The 23,608-nt window shown below is 41.5% G+C and overlaps 2 protein-coding genes across 6 annotated transcripts in view; one reads left to right on the top strand and one right to left on the bottom strand.

Annotated features, from left to right (window-relative positions):
- Nucleotides 1-10,151, bottom strand: part of SERPINI1 (serpin family I member 1) — a 44,199-nt gene extending 34,048 nt beyond the window's left edge. The window contains exon 1 of the mRNA XM_041467564.1: nucleotides 10,025-10,151. The gene's annotated coding sequence lies outside the window, so the exon portion shown is untranslated. The remainder of the gene's footprint in view (nucleotides 1-10,024) is intronic.
- A 107-nt stretch (nucleotides 10,152-10,258) lies between these two features.
- PDCD10 (programmed cell death 10) lies at nucleotides 10,259-22,798 on the top strand. Of its 5 annotated transcripts, none has more exons than XM_041467569.1 (8): nucleotides 10,259-10,396; nucleotides 16,707-16,913; nucleotides 17,510-17,563; nucleotides 18,883-19,000; nucleotides 19,648-19,774; nucleotides 20,118-20,196; nucleotides 20,477-20,559; nucleotides 22,094-22,798. In XM_041467569.1, exons 2-8 carry the CDS (start codon nucleotides 16,818-16,820, stop codon nucleotides 22,173-22,175), a joined length of 639 nt encoding a protein of 212 aa, XP_041323503.1. In that variant the 5' UTR covers nucleotides 10,259-10,396; nucleotides 16,707-16,817; the 3' UTR covers nucleotides 22,176-22,798. The 5 variants fall into 5 exon arrangements, with proteins under 5 accessions (XP_041323503.1, XP_041323499.1, XP_041323502.1 ...); XM_041467565.1 differs by having other exon boundaries at nucleotides 16,699-16,913; XM_041467568.1 differs by having other exon boundaries at nucleotides 10,389-10,525; nucleotides 16,699-16,913.
- Nucleotides 22,799-23,608: the final 810 nt, after the last annotated feature.

Below are 23,608 nucleotides of genomic sequence, written 5' to 3'. Positions count from 1 at the left end.
CCAAGTATGAAATTAATATGGATTTAAAAGCTCAAACTTGGCCAGTTTGGGGATGTTTTATTTCAGCCCTTCTCTTTGATATCAATCATGGAGGGAAAAGAAAAAAGGCATTAAAATATTGTTCTGATTGCATATGCACAGTGGATGGGACAAACTGAGTTTCAAACCCTAGACACATCAGGCAAAAACAAGAGAATTTTGCCGGCAAACACAAGAAAGCTCTGGAAGGGGTTGCCTGGGGGGGTCTCTACCCATAGCCACTACATGCCATGAGTTTGGGTCAATGATTTTGGAATTCTTGGCCAAAGCAGGCCAGCATGGTTCAAACCTCTGTTCTGTGTCAGGGGTGGGAATACAGAAATCATCCCAGGTTTAGGAGTTTTATGGCTGGCATAGAGATCTCCTCAGGACCCCAGTTCTGTTCACTGTGGAGCTCTGATTTTATTTAAAAAACCTGAAAAATTAGAATTATTTTCCCTTGGCTTAAACTAACATGACAAAAATAATTTGAGCTGCTTAGAAAATGTTGTGTGTTTAGCTGCTTGATCCGTAAATGGAAAAAAAGCTAATTACACAACCCATTTAGGCATTTAATGTCCCAGGGCCAAGTCACTCTATGGCCACAGAAAGCATTAATAAACATGGCTTATCTCACTTTATGAAAGTTGTGATTACCATTTTTCAATAACTGCAGCTATCAGCAGCATTTCACCTCTCCTACCTTATGAAACTGAACCCAAACAGCAAAACCTATTTGAATTCAGCTCAGATGTGAATTTATTGGGAATATGTTCTCTTTTTGCTCCAGTGTAAAATGTCAAAATTCAGGGCTGGATTTCTCAAAGTGCAGCACATCAGGGCTCAGCTGGGAACAAACAGGAGCAGCCAAGCACATGAGATCAAATAAGCCTCTAGTTTGATGCCTAAATGGGAAATAAATATTCAAGGGTAAAAAAAAAAAAAAAAAAGAGAACACAAAATAAGCCTGCCTGCTCATTTTCACAATTGTTACATTTGTAGAAATGGTCCACTTTGCATTGCAGCTACAGAACACACAAGAAATATTTAGGAAGTTTCCTCAATGGAATAAAAATCATCTTAGTACTACGTAGTTATAGTCCAAATCCCATTACATCAATGGCAAGACTTTATAATATTATGCATATATGACATTATTACATAATATATATATGCTTTAAGTCATATATGGGTTATTGATATCCCACTTTTGAAATGTCACCAAGCTGTTGGCTCCCATTCAATACCAGCCAACTGCCTCTTCCTTGTTCTGAAGGCAGACAAAATCATTTTAAGTTGGTAGCAAACCCTCATATTTCAACTATGAGTCAAAGTGAAGAGATTCCCAAAAAGAAAACAAAATGAGTAACTTTTCATGCCACAGAGACATAATGGTTACAGTATAATGTAGCATATAGGTGAGCTTTATGAATTATGTGATAAATTATCTTCAAATGTACATATTCCAACTGTATATATATATATATATATATAAAATACATATATACATCACCAGCCTTTTATATGCTTAGATTGATACAAAAACATGCTGGGTAATACAGGAAGGTCTAAATACCAACTTACCTTGTAATCCCTGTTTGCATTACCAAATTATGACAGGAATTTTTAAAGCATTTTTACCACATTAAAGCCACTGCTAAGACCACCATGCCAGCTCCTTTTCCTAGAAAACTTCCAAAATTTAGAGTGGCTCATCCAATGTATGCACACAAGATTAGCTCGAGGTTAAGTCTTATGATTCTAAAAGTTTTTCAGATCAAAAATATTCAGATTTTTATCAAACTCAAGAAAGAGATCCCATTCTCACAAGAACCTTATCTCAGGTGAATCCATTTCAGAATCCACACTACTCAGGCCCAGAAATATTCCAAACCAAATGAAAAAAAAAAAAAAAAAGGAACTAACAAGAAAAAAAATAAGCAATTTCCCTAAGCATTTCCATAGCTTGCATAAAGACATCAATTACCATAGCTTGTCTTCTAAATTAATGATTCACAGTGATGGATTATTCATGCAAGTCGGCCAGCTGAACATTATACTTTGACTCTGGGGAGAAAGTATAGCATGTCTTAATTAACTAGATTTTGTATATGCCAAAAGATACCCAGGAAAACTTTATTTCTCTAGTCAAGCAGGTAAAATGTGAGCAAACAGAACTGATGGTAATCAAAATATGTAAAAATCTTCAATAGTTTCAGAATCCACATTTAAAGTGAACTAGCAGGAGCACATTGCCTCAAGTGAGCTCTGTAAAATAGATCCAAATTGCCATTTTGTTGAATGAACTGACTTTAGATCTGCTCCATTTAAGCATGAAAAAGATGGAAATTTCACATTAATATGCTGCTTCCTGCCTCGGCACAACCTTGCAAGGCTTCAGTGATGGCACAATTTCTTGTTTCTAAAGGATATCAAGTATTTTCTTGACTGAAACGCAACCCAACACTGAAATTTTCTGTGAGTGAATGATAGGTTATTATTCCAAATATTTTCCAAATGAATGCTGTGTTCTAATGGCCTCTCTGAAAATACATAACATTTATGTGTTGTGCAAGTCCACTGATTCTATTTGTTACTTTGATCAGGATGGTGTAAAATAGCCTTACAATTCCAACAATACCTGGGATTTGCACTTATTGGCTTTCAAAGTGTTCTTCAATCATGGTATTGAAAGATTTACAAAATAAAAATGGGAATGCCATGATAAATGTTGCAATTTATCCCTCAAGTAAGTAATAGGAACGATCCAGTGTCTCTAAAAATCCATACCTGCTCTGAGCCAGCAAAGATCACCAAGGCTGATGAATGAGATGCCCAGCTAGTTGCTTACATGGCTTCTATAGACTGAGGTTGTTAAATCACAGTCAAATACACCTTTATCTTTAACAAATTAACCCCAGATGCTTCCCAGCCATTATGAGTAGGAAGAGTCTGTTTTCATTTTATACTGGAGAAATGTAGGTTAAGTAAAGATTAAGTGACTTGTCCACTACCAAAAGATGTAAAAACAAGGAATTTTTTTTACCTTCTTCCCTTAAAACTACCCTATCCATCGGTGCTACCTTCTCTGAGCTCCTGGGATAATCCTAGAGTCTTGGAAAGCAAAAAATTAATGTTGTCCTTGCTCTCTTAGTGCTTCAGCAATATTCCCAGGGCTTCTTCCAAAGCCCTACACTTCCTAATGAATTAAGTAATAACTCCAGGATAGGATAGTTACATGGATAAGGATTAGGAAAGGATGGTGCAAATCAATTTAATTGGTCTCTGCCAATGCTGAGATGACAAATAGTGGGAACACATTTCCATACCTCTATCTCCATAGGGATTTTACTAAAGGTAACAAAGATCCTTATGAGACCCAGCTTCTTGTAACAATTCTTAGATGCAAATTTGAATTTCTGCTGCTTTTCTCCCCTTCCAAATATGAGATGTCCTCGTGTTCTTCTTGGGAAATATGCTTCCATCACTTCCAGAACTTGTTTGCGTTGTGACTGAGTGAAAGCTTGTCCCTTTGCAGCTACAGGGTATTTTGCTGTCACTTCATATATGGGGACCTGCTATCTGTTATGTCAAATCCACAAGTGCACTGTGGTTTAATATTGCATGCACATTTTCCTCCCTCACATTTCTTCTATATGATAAACTACTAATGGCATTTTTTTGCTTCATGCATATCATCCCCTCAAAATAGATCTACTTACAGTCAATTTGATTCTTACTCACTGTCATGGGTATCTTATCTGCCCTGCTGCTCTATATCTCCTGTAATTAAATATTTCTGCTTGCTTTTTTTCTGATATTTGTTTTCCTTGGTATCTTCCCCTATATCTAATTTCCTGCTTTCTTTAGTATTTTAACAGAGGCATGGTAGGAAAAACAGATGGGAACTGTCAACTACAGATGATGCCAAGTAGCTTCTGAGCAAGTGGAGACTCCAACAGCTCCAAATTCCCCGTGGGGTTTGGTGACACCAGGACATTCCCTGTGCCTCAGAGACGTGGGGAGGACAAATCCAAGGCTCTGTCCCTGCAGCCAGCTCAGAGCAAGCAGAGCTGGTGCCTGCAGTGACCACAGAGGTGACAGTGAACTGGGGAGCTGCAGCCAGGCGTGCACAGCACAGGACTCCAGGAGGAACAACCACGAACAATTACAGCCACAGAGCATCACCAGCACAGCTCCGAGTCCTTGTGGCAGTGCAGAAGTCAGGAGCCTGGGGGATAAAAGCAGCAGGGATTTGTGAGCACAGCAGAGCATGGAAGGGCAGGTCCCTGAGGACAGGCCTGGCCATGGAGGGAGGAGGATAAAGCAGGCCAGTAGATCAAGAGGGAAGAGATGCAGAGAATGACCCGAGGCAAAGGCAAGGAGCCCTCTTCAGGCTTTCACTATCACCAGTTGGGGACAACACATAATCCCAATCTGTCACACTTCAATCAGCATTACTGCAGGATGGAAATGAGATCACAGCAACCACAGACCAGAGCAGTGCTGAATTAAAGGGTTCAGCTCTGAAGCTCCCAGGTTTCATTTCCAACCGCTGCATGGCTGCCCTTCCTAACCCTTGGCTCACTTCCCTCCAGATTCTCAGCCCCTGCTGTCCTCTTCTTCCCAGCTCCCCTGGGACAGACACAACCAGGAGAGCAGATGTGCTGATGAACCCTGTGACAGGACTCATCACAACCAGAGTTCCTTGGCATAGAAAAAAGAAGCTGCTCCATAGCACATGCAGTCATGAAACAAGATCTTGTTTGTCACTCTAGACCAAGGAGGTGTAGAAGGCACATTAAGCATTAATCTAAAACTCTTCTGTCATCTTCAACTCAAACTCAAGCTCTGTCAAGTGTTAGCTGAACCCTTATTTTAGAAGTGTGGAGTCAGCTTTGGTTTTTTAAATTTTTTTTAAATCAAAATCCCACCCTCTGCCTGTAATGTTACCGTGAATAAACAATGTTACTTTAGGTTTTTATTTACCATACGCAATTGCACATGTTTTAAAAATAAAATAGAATTACTACAGTGTTTTAAAAGTCCATATCCAGTTTAATAAGAGACTAGTTTATTCCTCTTTAGTACTTGTAAGAGTCATTAGACATCTTTCAACTCCCACTAATTACTTTGTTTTTGGCAGACATTAGTGTTTCCTCCTCCTGCTTTTTTGAATAAATCTGAAATTAACAAGTCAATAAACTGACATATTTACAGTAAAAATAACTCGGTTCCCCTGTCTTCTTCCTCCCACTTCTCATCTCTCTTAGCAGATGAAAAGGTCATCATTCACCTACAGGCTTTACACACACTGGTGGGGACTTGGGCACTTTCCCTTTGCATCAACCTCATCTCAAGTTGAGGACCTGATGTTACAGAAGCTGTTCCTGTCGTCTTAGGTTTTGATTAATTACTTTAAATAGTTTAGAAACTGGAGCAATGCTTCTTTTGAGAAAAAGATATCTGAGAGAGAAAACATGAGTTGCTTCAGTGAACTCCAATTGCTGTGTGAAGTACACAGTCATTAAATGCTCCAGGAGCTGCTTTAATTTAAACGTGGGAAAGAAAAGCATTGGAAAAGGGCAGTTTTGGTGTACCAATTAAAAAATTATGCCTTAAAACTTTAGACCTTTCTTTCCAACTTACATAACTGAGATGTATGGGGAAAACTAGGGCAGCAAACATCACCTCAGACATGGAGACAGTCCCCAAACCCGGGCACTTGGCTGCTGTGCCAGGGAAGGAGGCAATCTCCCGTGGCTGAGTGATGCTGAGGAGTTCCGACAGGCTGTCTTTGGCAAAGTACCCACGCTCTTAACACTACCTTGACATGCCAAGGGCACTTAAAAAAATCACAGTGAAAAGTAGATGTCCAAGCCCTCCAGCTCACTCCAAACCTCCACAGGAGAATCAAGGCTGGAATGGAATTGCTGCTCAAACAGTACTGGATGCAAAACGCAACTGGTGAGCAGAGTTTGGGCATTTTGTCTTACTGCAAAGGGAATTAAATTTGCTTTCTGTGGTATCTGAGCAGAACTCTCAGAACTTTTGCAAAGGCAAAACAAAGCCTTTAGTGTGTTGTGCAGAAAGGTTAAAAAGGAAATGAGAGTTCTCTTTTCTGAGATTAGGATTTCCCCCCAAAACCTACTCCGCACACAGAAACATGCACGACAAAATTAGAGGAAAGGAAAAGCACGGGAACTGCAGCTCTTCCAGAGTCTGGGGAGATCACTGCTGGCTAACAAGCGCTTGGTTTGTACATCTGACACCCCCCTGCACATATGGCACAGCTTCAGTTTTGATTGGGACAGAATAGATCTTTCCAGAAGCGGCAGATTGTCCATTTGGCCCATCAAGCCATCACGGGGTTGGAACTGTCAGACTCACACGGCAGAGCAGGAACAGAGAGCATTATTAAGCAATTATTTCTTTATTTGTAATGATGAACGACTTCAGGGCTGAAGTACACAAAGTTCACAAATTAGTGCAAAGACAGCCTATAAATTGGAAGCTAGTTGGTTAAAACGAAATACAATCACATTGTTTTAACTTTCTTCTTCTAGACAGTAAATTACTTGTCATTATTGATTCTTCCTGAAAGAAGAGTCTCAAGGTCTGCAAAAATATTTCTCAAGAATTATCATAATATTTAAACACTGAACTAAACCCAAAATCCTTTACAACACAGGAGGTCAAATCTCATTAACCCCAAAGCCATACACACATTTAACTCATTAGCTTGTATGAATAAGAAATTTCCTCTTTTCCCATCTCACAGCTACAGCTGCTCTGCAATGACTCCAAAAGCCCAAAAAGGACATGGATAACTCACACAGCTTTTATCCCATTAGCCACGGTCTGCAGTTCTCATAATCATTAGCTTTGAAGTGCATTAAACAAACCAGAACATGACCTTAGAGCTGATATTTTAATCACACCACATAAGAACAATTCTTTATCACAGATACTTCATTAAGGCCACCAAACGAGATGCTATTGAGAACTACCCAAGCCACAAGCAGGCAAGGAAATATTCTCACATTACTTTATAGCTACAGACCTTCTCCAACACAACGTTCCTAGTGACTGCACTGAGGTATTTACACCTGAAATAAACACATTCTTAATGGGATCAATACATCTGTACATCCCTGTCATTTTGTACTGCTTCAATGCCAAGTACACAGGGAAAATAAGCAGCAAAAACTTCCCTGTTATTACTGAACTATGGGATTTTTTTTTTTTTGTCTTGAAGCGGCTACAGCTTTATGTCCTGGACTATTTCACAAAGACATTGACAGAAAATGTGTTCTCCTGTCAATTTCATAATTCAAGACTCAGAAAGTATTTCCCTCCCTCCTGCAGGGATACATGGTATGTTATTTCCCCCACCTCCACGTTCTGCTAATGTTTAGTCATCCAGTTCACAAGACCATGCTGGGAAGACACAAATTAAACCCAAAAATTTTTTAAGGGATTCCTAAATTAAACTACTGTTTTTTCATACATACAAAGTATGTATATATTCATAAAGACACATTTATCACTAATTACAGCTGACTATACAGACATCTTTCCCTACCATCTGCCCATTATATTGTATCAGAGACATGCAAACCATATAGAGAAAACCAAATATTAACTTTGAAAACCATGCTTACACACCAATTTTTAACGTTATTTTGAACACACAGCTTAATTCAGATAAGGACAGCCTGAAGACTCAGTATAGGACAGATGTACCCTATATTAATTCAGCCTGTGCTTTACACAGACAGAATAATGTATTGCCCACACAGAACACAAATTGCTAGAAATTATTTTAAAAGGTATTCAGGCATGCCAACAATGTGTCTTCACTGATGATGAGCAGCCCAAAAAACAAATTTGAAATTTTGAGAAGTAAAACATTAGTCGCAGAAGCCTTTAAAGAACAGGGAGCAGTCAGATCTTGCTGTGAAGAATTCTACCAGCACTAACCCATTTTCATCGCTACATGCTGTGATACACAAGGTTATAAACTGAACTAAGCTACACATAAATACAACATTTACATCCACAGAATAAATTTCAAGAGAGTCATTACAACAGTGCTCCTAGAACTGTTCACCCCGAATACGAAAGGAGATGACTGACACGTTCATGAATAACTTTCATCTACACGTGAGCAAATCCCTGACAACGGTGGATGAAGAGACAAACTCAAAGCAAATTTAAAAATCCCAACTCAAATTGGACTAGAGGATGTGAAAATACAGGACAGACAGTCTCATGAGGTCAAATTTTGGAACTCATGACTGCCTTTAACAGGAAACTTTACACTGCCACAAGCCTTCACATTGCATTACATCTTAGGCTGTCCTATGCAATTCTGTAGACAACCCACACCTTAGAAAAATAACCCTCAACCATTCCTGCTTCCTCCCTTCCGTTGGCAATTATTCCTCATCACACTCAACCAAGGCAGAGTGATTCTAAAAAAATACAATGGATGTAAAATAACAAAGTGTGAATCTAGTCCAAGCCTCATGGTCCAACCCCAAGAAGTCCAACCAAGACCTGACAGAATCTGGAAAAGTACCACAAAATTGATGGAAGAGGTAACTATCTTAAGCTTTAGCAGCTCTATGACTACAGCTTTGTAGCTTTATTTAAAACACACTAATTTCACTGAAAGGATAAAATACCATTAAACAGACATTTGGCTCAATCTATGCTACAACATTTTACTAAACACCTCTCCTCTACACAGAAGGGCGTAATTTTCCATTAGACTAAATCACCAAATCACATCAAAAATGAGGGGAAAACTGAAGAATATCTGAGCTCAAAGCTGATTAACAGCACAAAACTCATACACACGATGCAGGTTTTAAGCAGCCCTTTAATACTAGGATGCGCAGAGTATTTGACATGTGAGAGATTAAAACAAAGGTGGTGTGGGAAGGAGAAAATTCACACCTGTAACAATCCAGATACCTTGTTTCCTAGTTTTCCCCCCACCCAGTGCCTTTGCTCATCCCGAAGGAGGAGATGTGGATGGGTAACACACACGGACGCCTGCACATCGTCCCTCTGTTCCCAAAGGCACCCAACTCTTCCCACCCTGCCAGCAGCACCGCAAGAAGTTACAGCCAACGCCTGACAAGTTCAATGCTTCAGCTGTTCGTTCCCCTGTTCGCATTGGGGAATTCGTGTGCCTTAACATTAGAAGAGATCAGCATTTTTAAAAAGCGAGCGTTAACAGCGACACATCAGAAATGCAAATTCGGACCTAGAAGTGAGCTGATGCTTTAATATTAATATTACATTTTAATCGCTGAGCTCTTCCTACAACGTAATTCGAATCTTCAAACCGCAAAGCTTACTAGCAGCAGAGTCACCCCCACAAATAATGCCCAAGTTTTTAGTTCTTTTAGTGGCCAACCCTCGGGGCGCACAGACGGTCTGCGGCGCGCCGAGCGAGCCGCCAGGACGGGGCTGCCACAGGCGGGAGAAGCCGCTCACAGGCGGGCTCTGGAAGCCCAGCTGCGGGCTGGGAAGGGTCTGGACGGCCGCAGGGACCCGCGGGACACCGCGGGCGGGTTCTGGGGCACGGCACCGCCACACTTCCTTCGCCCGAGCGCAACTCCGCCGGAGCGCTCCGGCCGGGGCGCGGGCTGAGCTCCGCGGGGCCGGCGAGAGAGCGCGTCCCTCCCCGGCCGCCCGCCCGCAGCAGCCGAGCGAGCACCGGAGGGGCTCCTGGGCTTGCCTGCCGCTCCCCGCCGGTTATCCCACGCCGGAGGAGCAGCTCTGATCCCGAACGCCTCCTCTCCCGCAGCAGCGGGCGCAGCCCGTCCCTCCCTCCCTCCGGCGCTGAAGGAACGCCGGCGAACCCCGCACGGGCAGCGGCTCCTCCGCACCGCCGCTACTCCGGCACGGAGCTCGGCTCGGTGTAAGAAATAAGCCGGAGCCGCCCGGTTTGTTCGGCCACGCAGCCCCGCGAAGCGACGGGCGCACTCACCGGCACTGCCGCCGCCCCGCCTGCTGCCCGGCGGTGCTGCTGCCGCCACTCCGCGCTCCGCCGCGGCTCTGCCGTGCAGGGCTGTGCTCGGCTCTTCTGAGCCCCGCTCCTCCCGGTCACTGTCCCCGCCCCGGCCCGCCCCGCCGAGCGCTCCCGCCCTCGCTCCGCTCGGCATTGTGGGGCTTGTGGTCGCGGAGCGCGGACTACGAGCCCCAGGGCCCCGCGCGCGGTTCCGGACAACGCCTGGTGTGTGGTAACACCGCGGATCTTCCTCCTCCTCCTCCTCCTCCTCCTGCTCCTCGCGGGCGCTTCCGGCGCGGCGGCGGCGGCGAAGCCCCTCGGGAGCAGCGGGGGCTCGGCGGGCCGGGGCAGGTGAGGTGCCGAGCCCTGCCCTGCCCGGCTCTCGCGGGCTGGACGCGGGGCCCGCCGCGCCCTCCGGGGTTGCGAGAGGGGCGGCCGGGCTGAGGAAGCGGCTGAGGGCGGCCTCGCCGTGCGGGGAAGGTGCGCGGGGTGTCCCTTCCCCTCCCGGCCGGGCGGTGACCTCCTTCCTCCGGCCCTGAGGCAGCGCCGAGGGCTTGTCCTTCTCCCCGCCCTTCCCGCGGCCGCGGGGTTGGGGCCTGGCCCCGCTCCGGGGTTCCCGGCCTGGTGCTGGTTCGCTCGGCCCGGGCCCCGCAGGCGCAGGCCCGGATGTGTTTTATTTTTGTGTGTATTATTTTTAGCTCGTCCTCTCGGAGCGGAGCGCTGTCAGGTGGCTGCGGCGGGCAGGGAGAAAGGGCGCCTCGGCTCCTTCCCCCTTCCTGCGCCAGGGGAGGTGTAGGTTGAACATTAGGGAGAAATTATTCGCATGAGGGGTGATTAGACATCGGAATGGGCTGCCCTGGGAGGTGGTGGAGTCACCGTTCCTGGCGGTGTTTGAGGAGAGGCTGGACGTGGCATTCGGTGCCACGGTGTGTTTGGCAAGGTGGTGTTTGTTCAGAGGTCGGACTCGATGATCTTGGATGTCTTTTGCAGCCTGATTGATTCTGTGATTTCTTCTCCGCAGGCTCCCCCGGCTGTGCCCCCCTTGGGGACTGAGCAGTCAGGGCAGGTGTTCAGGGCTGGGGTGTCCCATTAAGTTGCTCACTGAACTGGTGCGTTGGGTTGGTGTTTTTCCAGTAGCTCGCACATACTGGGTGGCTGAAACATTCTGCTGTTCCTGTTATCAGAGGAACTAATTCTCCTCTGGTATTTGTTCACACGTTGGAATGTATTTTTGTCCCTTTGGAGCTGTGTCATACCTATTTGTGTTTGGTAAAGTAATGGCTTCACTTTCACATTCCCAAAGAGGTGAAAAAGAAAGAGAAACGGAGATATGTAGTTGTGGTTATATATTCCAACATTCATGACCTGTTCCAGTTATGCTGTATAACAGTTCTGGTGTTGCTGGAACTGGAGCACAGGCTGTAGGGTCTCGTGTGAGACACACACTGGGTGTATTAGGACAGATTAAATCACTTCCATTTTGAAGTCCAGCAAAAGAACATGGACTAATTATAAGCCTGACTTCATTTTAGGCTTGGTTTTTGTTTTTTAAGTTGATACGGTTCTAAAAATAGACATCTTGGATTTATCACAGGTCTGTGTCATTTCTGAATTAGTCATAGAACTGCTCTTACAGTAATCAAATGCATAAGCAGTTCTGCTTTGCCAGAGTGAATTTCACTGCAGGTGATTGTTACATGTGTGTGGAGATGTTTGAAAACTGCATTTCTGTTCTAGTGAGAGGCATTTGAAGACACGCTCAAACTTCAATACTATTTGCTAGTGACATTCCTTTTATTGGCTCTGCAGTGAAACTGTTTGGTGTAAGAATCAGTAGGATGTGGAATCAGTTCCGTAGGAAGCCTTTTAAGTCTCTTGTTATCGTTGCTGATTTTAAAATACAGATTGTTATCCTAATACTTGATCTGTATGCTAATCCCAGTGAATCCACCCATACTCAGTATTAAAAAAAAGGAAAGTAATTCTGTATCTGAAACACAAAGCTTTGAAGCTTTTTATCAAATAATCTAAGTTATACAATGGGAAATAATTGCAATTGATAATGAAAATACAGTGGCAGGTAAGGTAACATCTGACCAAAAAAAAAAAAAGATGTGTGGGTTAGGGTTTTTTTAAATTCAAGTGACCATTAATGACAGAAACAGAGTTACCAAGACAGGTGTGGGGTGTGTATATAGTTAAAAGAGCGAATTCTGCAAGCAATTTTTTTTTTTTTACTTCCATAAACTTTACAACAGCAATAGTCAATTGCCTGCACTCCCTCCTCCCATGCACATTGGTCTTATATTTTGATTCAAGCTCTGACTCTGAATTCAGATGGAATTTGTGCTGTTATTTCCCTTCCCCCACTCTTTCTTCCTGGACTTGAATGAATCTTTCTGGTAACTCAGGGATCTCAGATCAGCTTAAAGGTGAAACCTCTTCTTGAATCCTCCCTGCAAAAAGTGGAGCAGAACCTCTTGGCAGTGAGGTAGTCTTTTCTAGCAGGAATGGAACTGTGATTTTTGCTAGAAGCCAACCACTGAAATAATAATATTTGTAATCACTGCCTTGGGCCTTGTTCCTCTGTAGTACTTTTCTAAAAAAGAATATTAATGTCTAAGCACTTACCAGATCTAGGGTAGATGGAGCCTGGAGAAGGGAAGAGAGACAACATCAGTGCAGAGGTAGATCTGCTGATGACAGAGCTGAAACCCTGCCAATTGATACCAAATATTTCTGTTGGTTTAAAACTTGAAAAGTTGAAATCATGAGAGTCTGCTGTCTTTGCTTTAAGCACTAATTCAGAAGATTGTGTTACACAAACACCTTCCTTTGATGGAAACCTCACTCCTGTTCAGCCTGGCCTAGGAGCAGCTGTGGATTTGGGGAGGATCCTGCCTGCTGCAGTTACGTGGGGATGGTTCCGTTTGTATTAAGCAGCTCTGCTTGATTTAAGTGCATGACCAAAAGTCTGTCAGTAAATGACACACATTAGAGAAAGCAAATTGTCACCTTAGACACTGACAATGGTGGTTGTACATGTGGGAAGTGTGGTGGTTTGTGCTCTTCACCCTTCTTGGCAGGAGTTGGGTTTTTGGGGTTTTTTTCTGCTAAAGTTCAGTTGAATGATTTAAAATGTCATTGGGTAGCTGTGGGGGAATAGGTCTGTCAAAGAACCTTTCCAAATCTATTCCTCATCTAAAATATACCAGCTCTCTCCATGTTTGCTGACTGGCTGGGATCATATTTTAGTGCTGAGACTTAAAGGTTAGAATGTAAGATTTATCCTGACAGTGCAAGCATGTATTCCATGTTAGTGCATCTCTTGGAATCCAGCCTAGTGTGTTTGATGGGTCAGGACTGAGCAGTCAGGGTTGTATTAACTGGTATTTTAGCATAGTTGACAAATCCAGATTCTGTTTCAATTCCCTGTATCATCCTGTAGGTTCTCTCCCAGGACTCTGACTGCACAGCCAGAGATTTGGGTCTGTGGGGTCCCTGTAACACAAAGGAGGATCAGGCTGACACTCAGTTCGGTATCTGGCAGTGTCCTGCTGCCTTCTCTCATCTGCCCCCTCAGACCAATTAACAAGTTTGCCAGCAGAGTAACACCTTTTCTACAGTTTTCCAGGATTTTCACAACTCTGCCACTCCACTGTGCTGTCCTAATAAATCACCTTCTCATGGAATCTTATTCCACCTTTTTTGAGAATGTAAAATAAACCAGATGACAGATGAAACTAGGGTAAACTCCTCTCAAAGAAAAGGCTCTTTTGAGATTGGAGGAACTGAAGTTAAGCTGTTACAAGACACTGTCAGGAAGTCTGGCAGCTGTGCAGAGCTGCTTTTGATCACATCCTAAAAGAAATGCTGAAAGCTCCTCCTTGCTGCTGATAATGTGCATTAAACTTTGGCTTGAGTCAGGCCATTTTGAAGGTTAGTGGACTTGCTGATAATTTATCTAAATAGAACAGAAACTTCAGTTTTCATGAGGATTTAGTCCCTAATCAGGGTTGAATCTTCTTGAAGAGTATTTGGTTTAGTGCAGCTATGACAAACTGACTTTCAGTAACACAATGAACACAGAGCTTTTGTGAAGATAATTATTATTTCTATTTAACACTAACAAAGACTGAAGTGAATAAGTTGAATCCAAAAGATGCAAAGTTGATTCCTAACTGTAAAGATAAACAGTTTGAGAATTTTAGCAGTCAGGTCCTTCATGACACTGTGATACTTCCTAGTGTATCTTCTGGAAAACAGGAAGATTTTTGAAATAATGAACAAACAGTGTGATAAATAGAATATATTTCTTTTCATACCTTGGCAACAAAAGCATTTGGTGTTCTTAAATATTTCTTGTGTGCACGTATATATAAACCCACCTCTTCAGTTGCAAAATTGGTATCCTTTGTGTTAATATAAATCCAAGTGTTGTATTTTTTTTTTAGGAGTGTCAGTGTCTGGAAAAGGGGTGATAGATAATGTATAATTGTTTTTATGTGAGGGTTTTAACTGTACCATGGATTAGTAACAATAGCTTATGGTTCTTCAGGAGAAAATGAGTTCTTCATGGTAGCTCACGGTGTAATAGGTTTTCATCATCATAAAAATCCATCATTTCACTTAGGATTTCCTTTTGTGTGTGTGTGGATACTGCTAACCCATAAAAACAAAGTAATTATATCTAATGGCAATTTTGTCCTTTTTTGCCCTTCTTCCTGTGATAAAAATCTTTTGGGTAGAACAATGTTCAGTGACCTGAATTAACTATTTTAAAAACTTACTCTGAGACTACAGATAAAAACGTGCTATAAATTCATCTGTGAATGCAGGTGGTGCTTGTCAGATGTGTGAGTGGACATTCACTGAACTTCCAGAGAGGAGGAATTCAACAGCAAAACAAGCAGATCTCCATCCAGCAGGGAATACACATGGATAATAAATGGGACAGCTTGTACCTGCAGTAGGGAGTGAAAACTTGTTCAGACAAGTTCCCTCCCCCCATGTGAGCAGACCTTGCATGAATTTATGTAACTGAAACAAGTTCTTGGGAAAACACTCAACTTTTTGAGGAATGATGAATATTCACTTGTATTCCTCCGTGTTCTTGACAGCTGTAAAATACCAGGGGTGGGTGATAAAGTTGTGAGACCCCTGACTATTGCAGTTCCATCCCTGTGGATACATTTTATCCATCCAAGCCCCTTTCTAAAGTCTCAGGAATCCTTTTCTGGGGCTGGGGGAATCAGCTCCTCTGAGGCACTTTGAGGCTGGAACAGCAAGAGAAACAAAGTGAGGTTTTGCAGTAAGCAGTCCATGTTAAAAGATCTGTAGAAAGTTTTTGCTGTAGTCATGTTGAATTTTTCTTCAGCTTTTACTGTTCACAAGCTCAGAAGAGCTGTGCACAAGATCTGTAGTCATTCAGTTTCTTCTCTGTGCTGACTTTAATCAGTAACAAATTTCACTTGTATAATTATGGCTCAACAATTACAGATCTGCTCTGGACAAAAAATACCTGTTCTTCTGTTTAAACAGCCTGAAGATCTGTAGCCAGTGCAGAGTGTAATGAGGAATATGGCTTGAAGAAATGTCTTGGCATGTTCTTAACCTGTTCATACTCTCAGGAAGTGATATTGATTGCTGGAGTAGTTTCTGCTGTTTCTTATCATTTCACTCTTTTCACTTACTAAAATGTCAGTAAATTACACAGACATGCAAATGCCAGGTGTCTGGAGCTTGCTTGGAGAAAAAAATCCTTCCTCTAGTGCATTAAATCCTCCAAACAAATCTAAAAATTAAAACCCTTAATATGTTTCTTTTTATTTCTGACTTGGACTTCAGGTCTTTAAACTCAATTATGTAATATAAAATATTTTTTAAAGAATCTGATTAATGGAAGATACAGCAGGCTGGAACAAGGGGTTTTTATCAACTGTAAGGTGACCTTTTTTATTTTCCACATAATTTCTGGGTCTGAGCAGCGTTCCTTCCATGTTGGATATGATGAGCTGGGCTGGGTGGAGAACTTCCAAAACAGAGGTTCAGTTACTGGAACAATAATTTTCCATTGAGTTAACATAGCTGGTGGCACACCCTGAGTGGAAACATGACTTCAGCTTATATAAAACTAAAGATGTAGTGTTCACGTTCAGATGGGTGGAAAGTAGGCACTGATCTCCAGCAGAATCACAGCTTGGTGCATGTGCAAAAATATGGAGTATTTATAGGTAGTTTTAATAGTCACAATGCATCTGGATGAGGTTTGGGCTGCAGTATGTAGTGCTTTCCAAGTTTTTCCTGCATGGGAGTTGTCAGGAACCTTATGCTGCTGCCTATGAGTGGTGGCAAGATTTTTGTAAATAGCACATAAAATCCCTGCTTTCAGGAGAATTGATTCCATAAGAACTTGAAGGGAAAAACACTTGGGGTAGCACCTTTCCTTTAAAATATTCACTTAATAGATTTCAGTTAGGGTTTTGAAGTTACACCAAGTGGTCATTCCATGTTTGCTGGACTCAAGTAGTAAGAAATCCCTGGTTTCTACACAATAGAACTGACATTGATCTGTGCCTTGTCATTTTCAGAACCTGTCCCTCTCAAGCATTTGTAACTGTGTGTTTGTTTTCTCTTTTCTTACACACCCTAAGGACAATAGATTTCCCAAGTTCTTCAAGTATTCTTGCACAACGAGGAAAAAGAAGAGACATTTCAGTGAATGAGGAGTTTTTTGCTTCTATAGTGTTTTCCTTGAGAAGTGGCTCTTTGAATGAGGATGACAATGGAAGAGATGAAGAATGAAGCAGAGACCACTTCTATGGTTTCCATGCCTCTCTATGCTGTTATGTACCCTGTCTTTAATGAGGTGAGCTCCAGTTTACCTTGGAATGCAGTAATCCCCTTTATTTTGGGAAATGAGGCCACAGTAACATGCTGTTCATCTTGGGAAAGCTTTGTCTAACACATCTTCTCTCTCTGCTTTGTTTCACCCTTCTTGCCATGAATAGTTTCGTGCTCATCAAAGCTTGCTGATTATCTTGGTCCTGAGCTTTTCTCTTACCTTTAACACAGGATTTTGACAAAAATGCCAGCTCTGGTATTCTCTGGCAGGAAATACACACAGTCAAACCTGTGAACAGCTTGATGCATTTTAATTTTACTGCTAATGGTCATAATTTAGTATTTGTTTTCCTCTGAATATCAGAGATTGTCAGGATGTTCTCACAATCTTCTGTCGGACTTTTGCTGCAAAATACATCCAGTGATTTTTGTTTTCATTTGTGGGGGGAACTCTTTCCTTTGGGATTAACTTTACAGTATCTCTGAATTGAGACCAGCAATTTGAAAGCTTCTGTCAATCCTCCTCTCCACTCTGCTTTATGGGGCAAGGTGTGATTACTTGACTTGTTTTGTTCTGATAACAACAGAATGCTAATAATTAATTCTAAACTTTTATTGCAGCTAGAAAGAGTAAATCTATCTGCAGCTCAGACGCTGAGAGCAGCTTTTATTAAGGTGAGAAGTAACTTGCATTGAAAAATGTTGTTTCAAAAGTAAGCTGTGTATGATGAAGCTAAAAGGTCAGCTCTCTTGTTTCCTTGTCTTTTTATCTGAGATTTCATCCTTGATCCAGTAGTCTAAAAATAAAGTGGACAATTGCATGAACTGGAAGTTTGAGATGTCTGCAGATGTCATGAGTAGAAATCTGAATGAGCAATTTTAAACAGACTCTTCTCTTGTCCATATAGAACAAAAGCTTAAATGAGGCAGCAGTCAGTGAATAAATAATAAATGTAGTCTAAAACCCACAAGATTTGTAGAATAGGCTCTCATGAGTAATAGACACGTAGCAGACTTTGAAATTGGTTTACAAAGTGAGCGGTAATGGGATTTTTTTGTGGATGAAGTTCAGTGTTTGTGTAGAAATCCAGCAGTAAATGGAAAAAAAAGATTCTTCTGGCTTTTCCATTGTATTCCTAAGGAGTGAAAATACAGATATTCCTTTACATTGCTTTATTGAAGTGGTGATCTTTTCAAATATTGAAACAAAATAACGGCAGGCATGACATAGCTGTGCAACTCTGGGATACTTCCCTGTTCCTGCACTTAAATCTAAATGTACCTTGATGGGCTGAAGTCTCAAATTGAGCTCCTACAAGTGTGGGTTGGTTTTGTGTGTTTTCACAATTCTGGGAAGGAGCTAAGCTGGATGCAAATAATGTTAAACTGAGATGCTGGTAAAAATGGTAGTGCCAGCTAAAAAACCCACAGAGGCTCATTTTTCTTCCACACAGAGCAGTTTTTTAGTAGCAGCACAGGTGATGTGAACAGCTCCAGTGTTAATCCAGCTCTGTACTTAGATATGTCATCAATCAAAACCGGGTTTTTTCTGAAAGAGCAATTCCCAGATGATGTCTGAGCATATGATGTGATTCATGAGAGGCACATTTTTAAATGTCATGGGGAAGGTGGGGGAGTAGCACCTGTGTTGGAGTGAATTAAATTCCAGGGGATATAATATCTTTGTCTCAAAGCTTGGTGTTTATGAAAATATAACAGGTTAGAGACATTTATTAAAACATTTCTTACTCAAATTAAAATGAGTGCAAGGGCTTATTGGAAAGTTGCTTATACACAATCAGTGATGTAATCCAAGAAAAATGAATTTTGTAGTGGAAAAATGTTTCTAATGTAATCTACTGGTCTAAAGCCATTAGGCACTCAAAGTTCCTAGCAAACTCCTGCAGTATCTGAAGCAATTTGCATGAAAATCTTTGTGCTTGCAGTGTCCAGGTCTTGCATATTTAAGAATATAAAATGTTTCTGCTCTATAGGCTGAAAAAGAAAATCCAGGTCTTACACAGGACATCATCATGAAAATTCTGGAGAAGAAAAGTGTGGATGTGAATTTCACAGAGTCTCTTCTGCGTATGGCAGCTGATGATGTAGAAGGTAATAAAGCCTGTGTTGGATAACTGTATTTTTAATTGCTCTGGTAACATGCAATTCTGTATTTCTTTTTTTTTCAGAAGAGATTATTTGTTTCTCAGTAGAATTTTCTCAGCGTGGTAGAAGAAAATTTGTATTTTTGAATACTGCTATTGGAGAAATTAAATCTCCCTGAACACCACACTTGACTAATAAGACAAGGAAAGAAAGAAAATGAATGTTTAGAACTATGTTTTTATGGGTGCATAGTTCACCTTTTGCAATGCTAACAACCAGGAAATGGCAAATATGGAGTATAACATCCTTTTTTTTTTTTTTCCCTACTTCAAATTAAAAGCAGCAGTTACACTGTCACAGAAGGAGAATATACTGCAGGCTTTAAGTTATTTTAATACTGAATTTGATGACTTTAATGTCTCAAATAAAGTAAGATGGGCTCTTTTTCCACCATGCAGTAATGAAGGTGATTGTTGCACTGTCCTGATTCACACAGGGGTTATTCACTGCAGTTCTCTGCTCGTGGCTGTTTCTGTGCTGTTCACCTTCAAATTCACCGTGGCAATCCTACTGCTTTTTGTGTCATGTTTTTAGCTGTCACTACAGACTTGAGGACAAACTAATGGTGGTTTTGAATATGTTCTTTTTGCCAGAATATATGATTGAAAGACCTGAACCTGAATTCCAAGATCTTAATGAAAAGGCACGAGCACTTAAACAGATTCTTAGTAAGATTCCAGATGAGATCAATGACAGAGTGAGGTTTCTTCAGACAATCAAGTAAGTATAATATGATGGATTTTGCTGCAGATGCAGAGGTCAAACTTCTTGTATTTAGGTCTGAATGCTGAAATTCTGTAGATGTAGCAGCATTGTTCCCGTTGCCAGAGAGCCTGATCCCAGTCAGAAATGATGAGGCTGTTACTTGACCAAACTTGCTGGTTCCAAGTCTGAATTCCCAGGACACTGCTGTGGCTCTCTGCATTTGGTCTCCTCCATCATGCCTGACACTTCCTCTGTAGAGACTGCCCTGAGGAATACTTGACTGCTAGGAAGGGATTCAATTCCAGCATTTCATGGGATCTCCTGAGGATATTGACATTCTCTTTTTCTTGCCCAACAGGGACATTGCAAGTGCAATAAAGGAGCTCCTTGACACAGTAAATAATGTCTTCAAGAAATACCAGTACCAGAACCGGCGGGTATGTGCACCAGCTCTTCATCCAGTATTTCTAATAGCAGCACAAGAGGCATCCTTTGCATCCAAGGATGAACAGCAGAGCTTAGCTGGTCAATGAAACCATGCTTTAACAACAGAATGGTTGTATGATAAGTCTCAGGAATTCTAAAGAAAAAAAAACCCAAAATTTTTATTCCCGATGTAACATTAATTAATTTTCTGATCAGTTTAACCTCAAGGTTCTCACTGTACCCAGAAATACGTGAACTAAGACTCTGCTCCTGGTGTTTTTGTTTTTGTAGGCACTTGAGCACCAAAAGAAAGAGTTTGTAAAATACTCCAAAAGTTTCAGTGATACTTTGAAAACCTATTTTAAAGATGGAAAGTAAGTATGCTTTTGTCCTGTTGGTTTTGTACTGTTGTTTTAACAATTTACATAATGATTAACAGGAAAATAGGACAGGCTTTGGGGTGTAAGCTGCCTTTTTTAGGAGTTGCCTAATTATTTCCTTACCTTTGTCCTCTCATTACCATGGCTGCTTTAAAATGCTGTTTCTTCACCTTTGAGGAAAGGGAGAATTGTTAAATTCACCACCATGTAACACCCATGTGTGGTGTTAGTTTTGAATTTGAATGAGAAGTTAAATTTCCTGGCCCTGTGTGTGTTTTCTCAGTGCATATACAAGGACAAAGAAATTCTGGATTTTTTTGTTGAGAAAATTTACCTATTTGAAGTATCACATGCAAATGCAAAACATCTGTGCAGGGTTCTCTTTGATTTACATTTTTATTGGTCTTTCTTTATAGACCCTCACAGTATCTGGAATGATTCAGCTGAATCTTTTTCTAGCTGAAAATTTTAGCCTTCAAACTCAGGCATTTTCCAGGTCTTCACCTTGGGTTTTGCAGTCACTATTCCTGTATAATTCACTGTAGTGATTCTTTTGGAGAATGAGTGGATCCCCCTCAGATTCTGACAGTGCCAAAGTGTTCTGTTTTAAAGATGGAACCAACTTTGATGTCAGCTCTTGTTGAGCTTGGCAAAGGCTGAGAGCACCCAGGAGATGGTGCATTATAAAGGAGAGAAAAGTCTTGAGCCCAGCTGGGAGTACAGTCCTGTTCCCATCAAGCATTCTTGTTTTTCTCTCATTTTCCTGGAATTGGGGCTAAATTTGATACCAAAATGAGAAGTTTAGGCTTTGGTAACTTTGATTCCTGGATAGAAGGACTATGTTCTGGGCTTAAGCTTAAAGTATGTTAATTATTTGCAGTAGTGTAAGAAATTCCATGATGTATTTCCTATCCTTGTGAGGTCAGGAGGCATTTCAGTCAGTCTGAGCTGCACATTGGGTGAGATCCCTGCTTCCCCCAGCACTAAACACAAGCCATGCTCAGATGTCATTCCTGAGCTGAAAAATTCTGTGACCCCACACCTCTCTGTGCAGAAAGGTAACTAAAATAGTGTGTTGCTGTCACATGTGGGCACGTTTAGTATTCCTAGAGGGAGGGGTTGCCAATTCTGGAATTCCTGAGGGGTGAAGAGCTCATCTTTGGAAAGGTGTTTCACAATCACAGAGTCAGAAAATGGCTGTGACCTTAAAGATCATCTGGTTCCAAGCCCCAGTCATCTGTTCCATGGTTTTCCCTTGGTTATCTGAATCCCAGAAGGAAAGGATTGAGATGTCAGCGATGATTGAGAGCCAAATTCTTTTTAAATTCCTGCCAAATCAACACAGCCTTCCTGGGATTAGCTATGCAAATGAGGCTGGTTGGCTGCCAGCAGGGAGCTTCAGGTAGGTCAGCACAGGGTGGAACATCCCTGTGCTTCCAATTCTCCAAGCCTAGATGCCAGTAGTGCTGGGTTTCTCCACTGCCATGTTTCTAGAAGTGTCTGAAGCAATATTCTTCTCTTTCCACAGGGCAATAAATGTGTTCATAAGTGCCAACCGACTAATTCATCAAACCAACTTGATACTCCAGACCTTCAAAACTGTGGCCTGAAAACTGTATATGTTGAGAGTTGTACTTTTCAATGGTGGATAGGGTACCTTTATATGTAAATTTTAAAGTTTTGACTGTATAAATTATCAGCCCCTCTCGAGGGGCCTAATGCAGGATTTTGAATGGGATTATTGCCATCTTACACCATATTTTTGTAAAACATTGTAGCTTAATCATAATCTCACAAGAAAGATTTTGCATCACTTTTTGCTATTATCATTCTTTTCAGAATTATAAGCCAAAAGAATTTACGCCTTAATGTGTCATTATGTAACATTCCTTACAAGAATTGTAAATATTTGGTGTTCTGTTTCTGACATTTTAACTTGAAAGCGGAAAACTGCAAGATTATGTATTTAACAATATTGGTGGCAAATATTCAATAAATAGTTTACATCTGTTAGACTGTCTTTTTGTATGTGAACAAAAGTGCATAACTCATCTTTCTAGAACTGCAGAACATTCATTCAATAGAAAAAGAAATTAAAATTATTTGGGTGCTTAAAGCTACTGGGAGTTCAAATCAGTGTAAAATGAGGGGTTTTTCCTTAAAACTGAGATTTTGGCTGTTATCTAGACCAGAATATCAGAATAATTATATTAAAATGTCTGTGAGAAAGTAATAAATAAACCCAGAAGTGAGATGTGCTTTTGTTTTTGATAGAAACTAGATCTCACTTCTTTCTTAGTCTTCTGTTAGTGGCAAGTTAACAGGTTTTTTTACTCCTAAGCTATTCCAAGGTTTGGAGCACAGATTTATTTGAAATATATGCAGTGAAGATTGAATTTAAAACTATTCAGATAAGTGGGTTTGAATTTGTCCCCTTTGGGAGGGAGGAGGATTGGAGCTAGAACTCTTCCAGGTAGCACTAGTGATATCTATACTATGCATGCCATAAGGCAACTTTGTTTTTTCAGGGAATTGAAATCATCTGAGACCTCGACTGACAAACCTTGGCTGTGTAGGTGGTTAAGAGCTGCTGCTGGACAGGTGGAAATTTTCTCTTTGTAATTTCCTGGTGATGTTTCACAAGTTCTGACTAATCCCTTGGAAGTGCACCTCGAGCTGATTTGGAAATAGAATAAACCTCTGGAAGTTTGCAAAATCTGTGGCCATTACTAGGAGGTTTAGGGAAGAATGTGAAGCAGCTTCTGAGAGCTGCACAAGCTGTTGCAGGAGGAGCACTCCAGGCTGAAAGAGCACAATTGCTCCAGAACTATTCCTTGTTTGGCTCTAAATGGTGAAGAAAAGGTCCCTGCAGATTGTCTGGCACACTGGCCTGGTGCTGTACTGCTCATCTGGGGCAAGTGCCTTATCCCAGGTACAACAGCTGGGTCCTTGCATTTGCTGATCTGAAAGGATCAAAAAGGGGGGAAATGCAATCTGCAGCCTCCCAAATAGCACTGGATGTTCTGCTGTCTGTCTGTGCATG

Source organism: Pyrgilauda ruficollis, unplaced genomic scaffold, assembly GCF_017590135.1.
Source record: "Pyrgilauda ruficollis isolate IOZ18807 unplaced genomic scaffold, ASM1759013v1 scaffold21, whole genome shotgun sequence".
Taxonomy (NCBI): domain Eukaryota; kingdom Metazoa; phylum Chordata; class Aves; order Passeriformes; family Passeridae; genus Pyrgilauda; species Pyrgilauda ruficollis.
Note: the sequence above shows the minus strand (reverse complement) of the source record. Positions and strands in the feature narration are given on the sequence as shown.

Excerpts from the sequence above, each read along its gene's own strand:
- PDCD10 (XM_041467569.1), top strand. The coding sequence starts at position 16,818 with ATGAGGATGACAATGGAAGAGATGAAGAATGAAGCAGAGACCACTTCT. Across the intron at positions 20,197-20,476 it reads ACCAGTACCAGAACCGGCGG|GCACTTGAGCACCAAAAGAA; the intron begins GTATGTGCACCA and ends TTGTTTTTGTAG. Across the intron at positions 20,560-22,093 it reads ACCTATTTTAAAGATGGAAA|GGCAATAAATGTGTTCATAA; the intron begins GTAAGTATGCTT and ends CTCTTTCCACAG.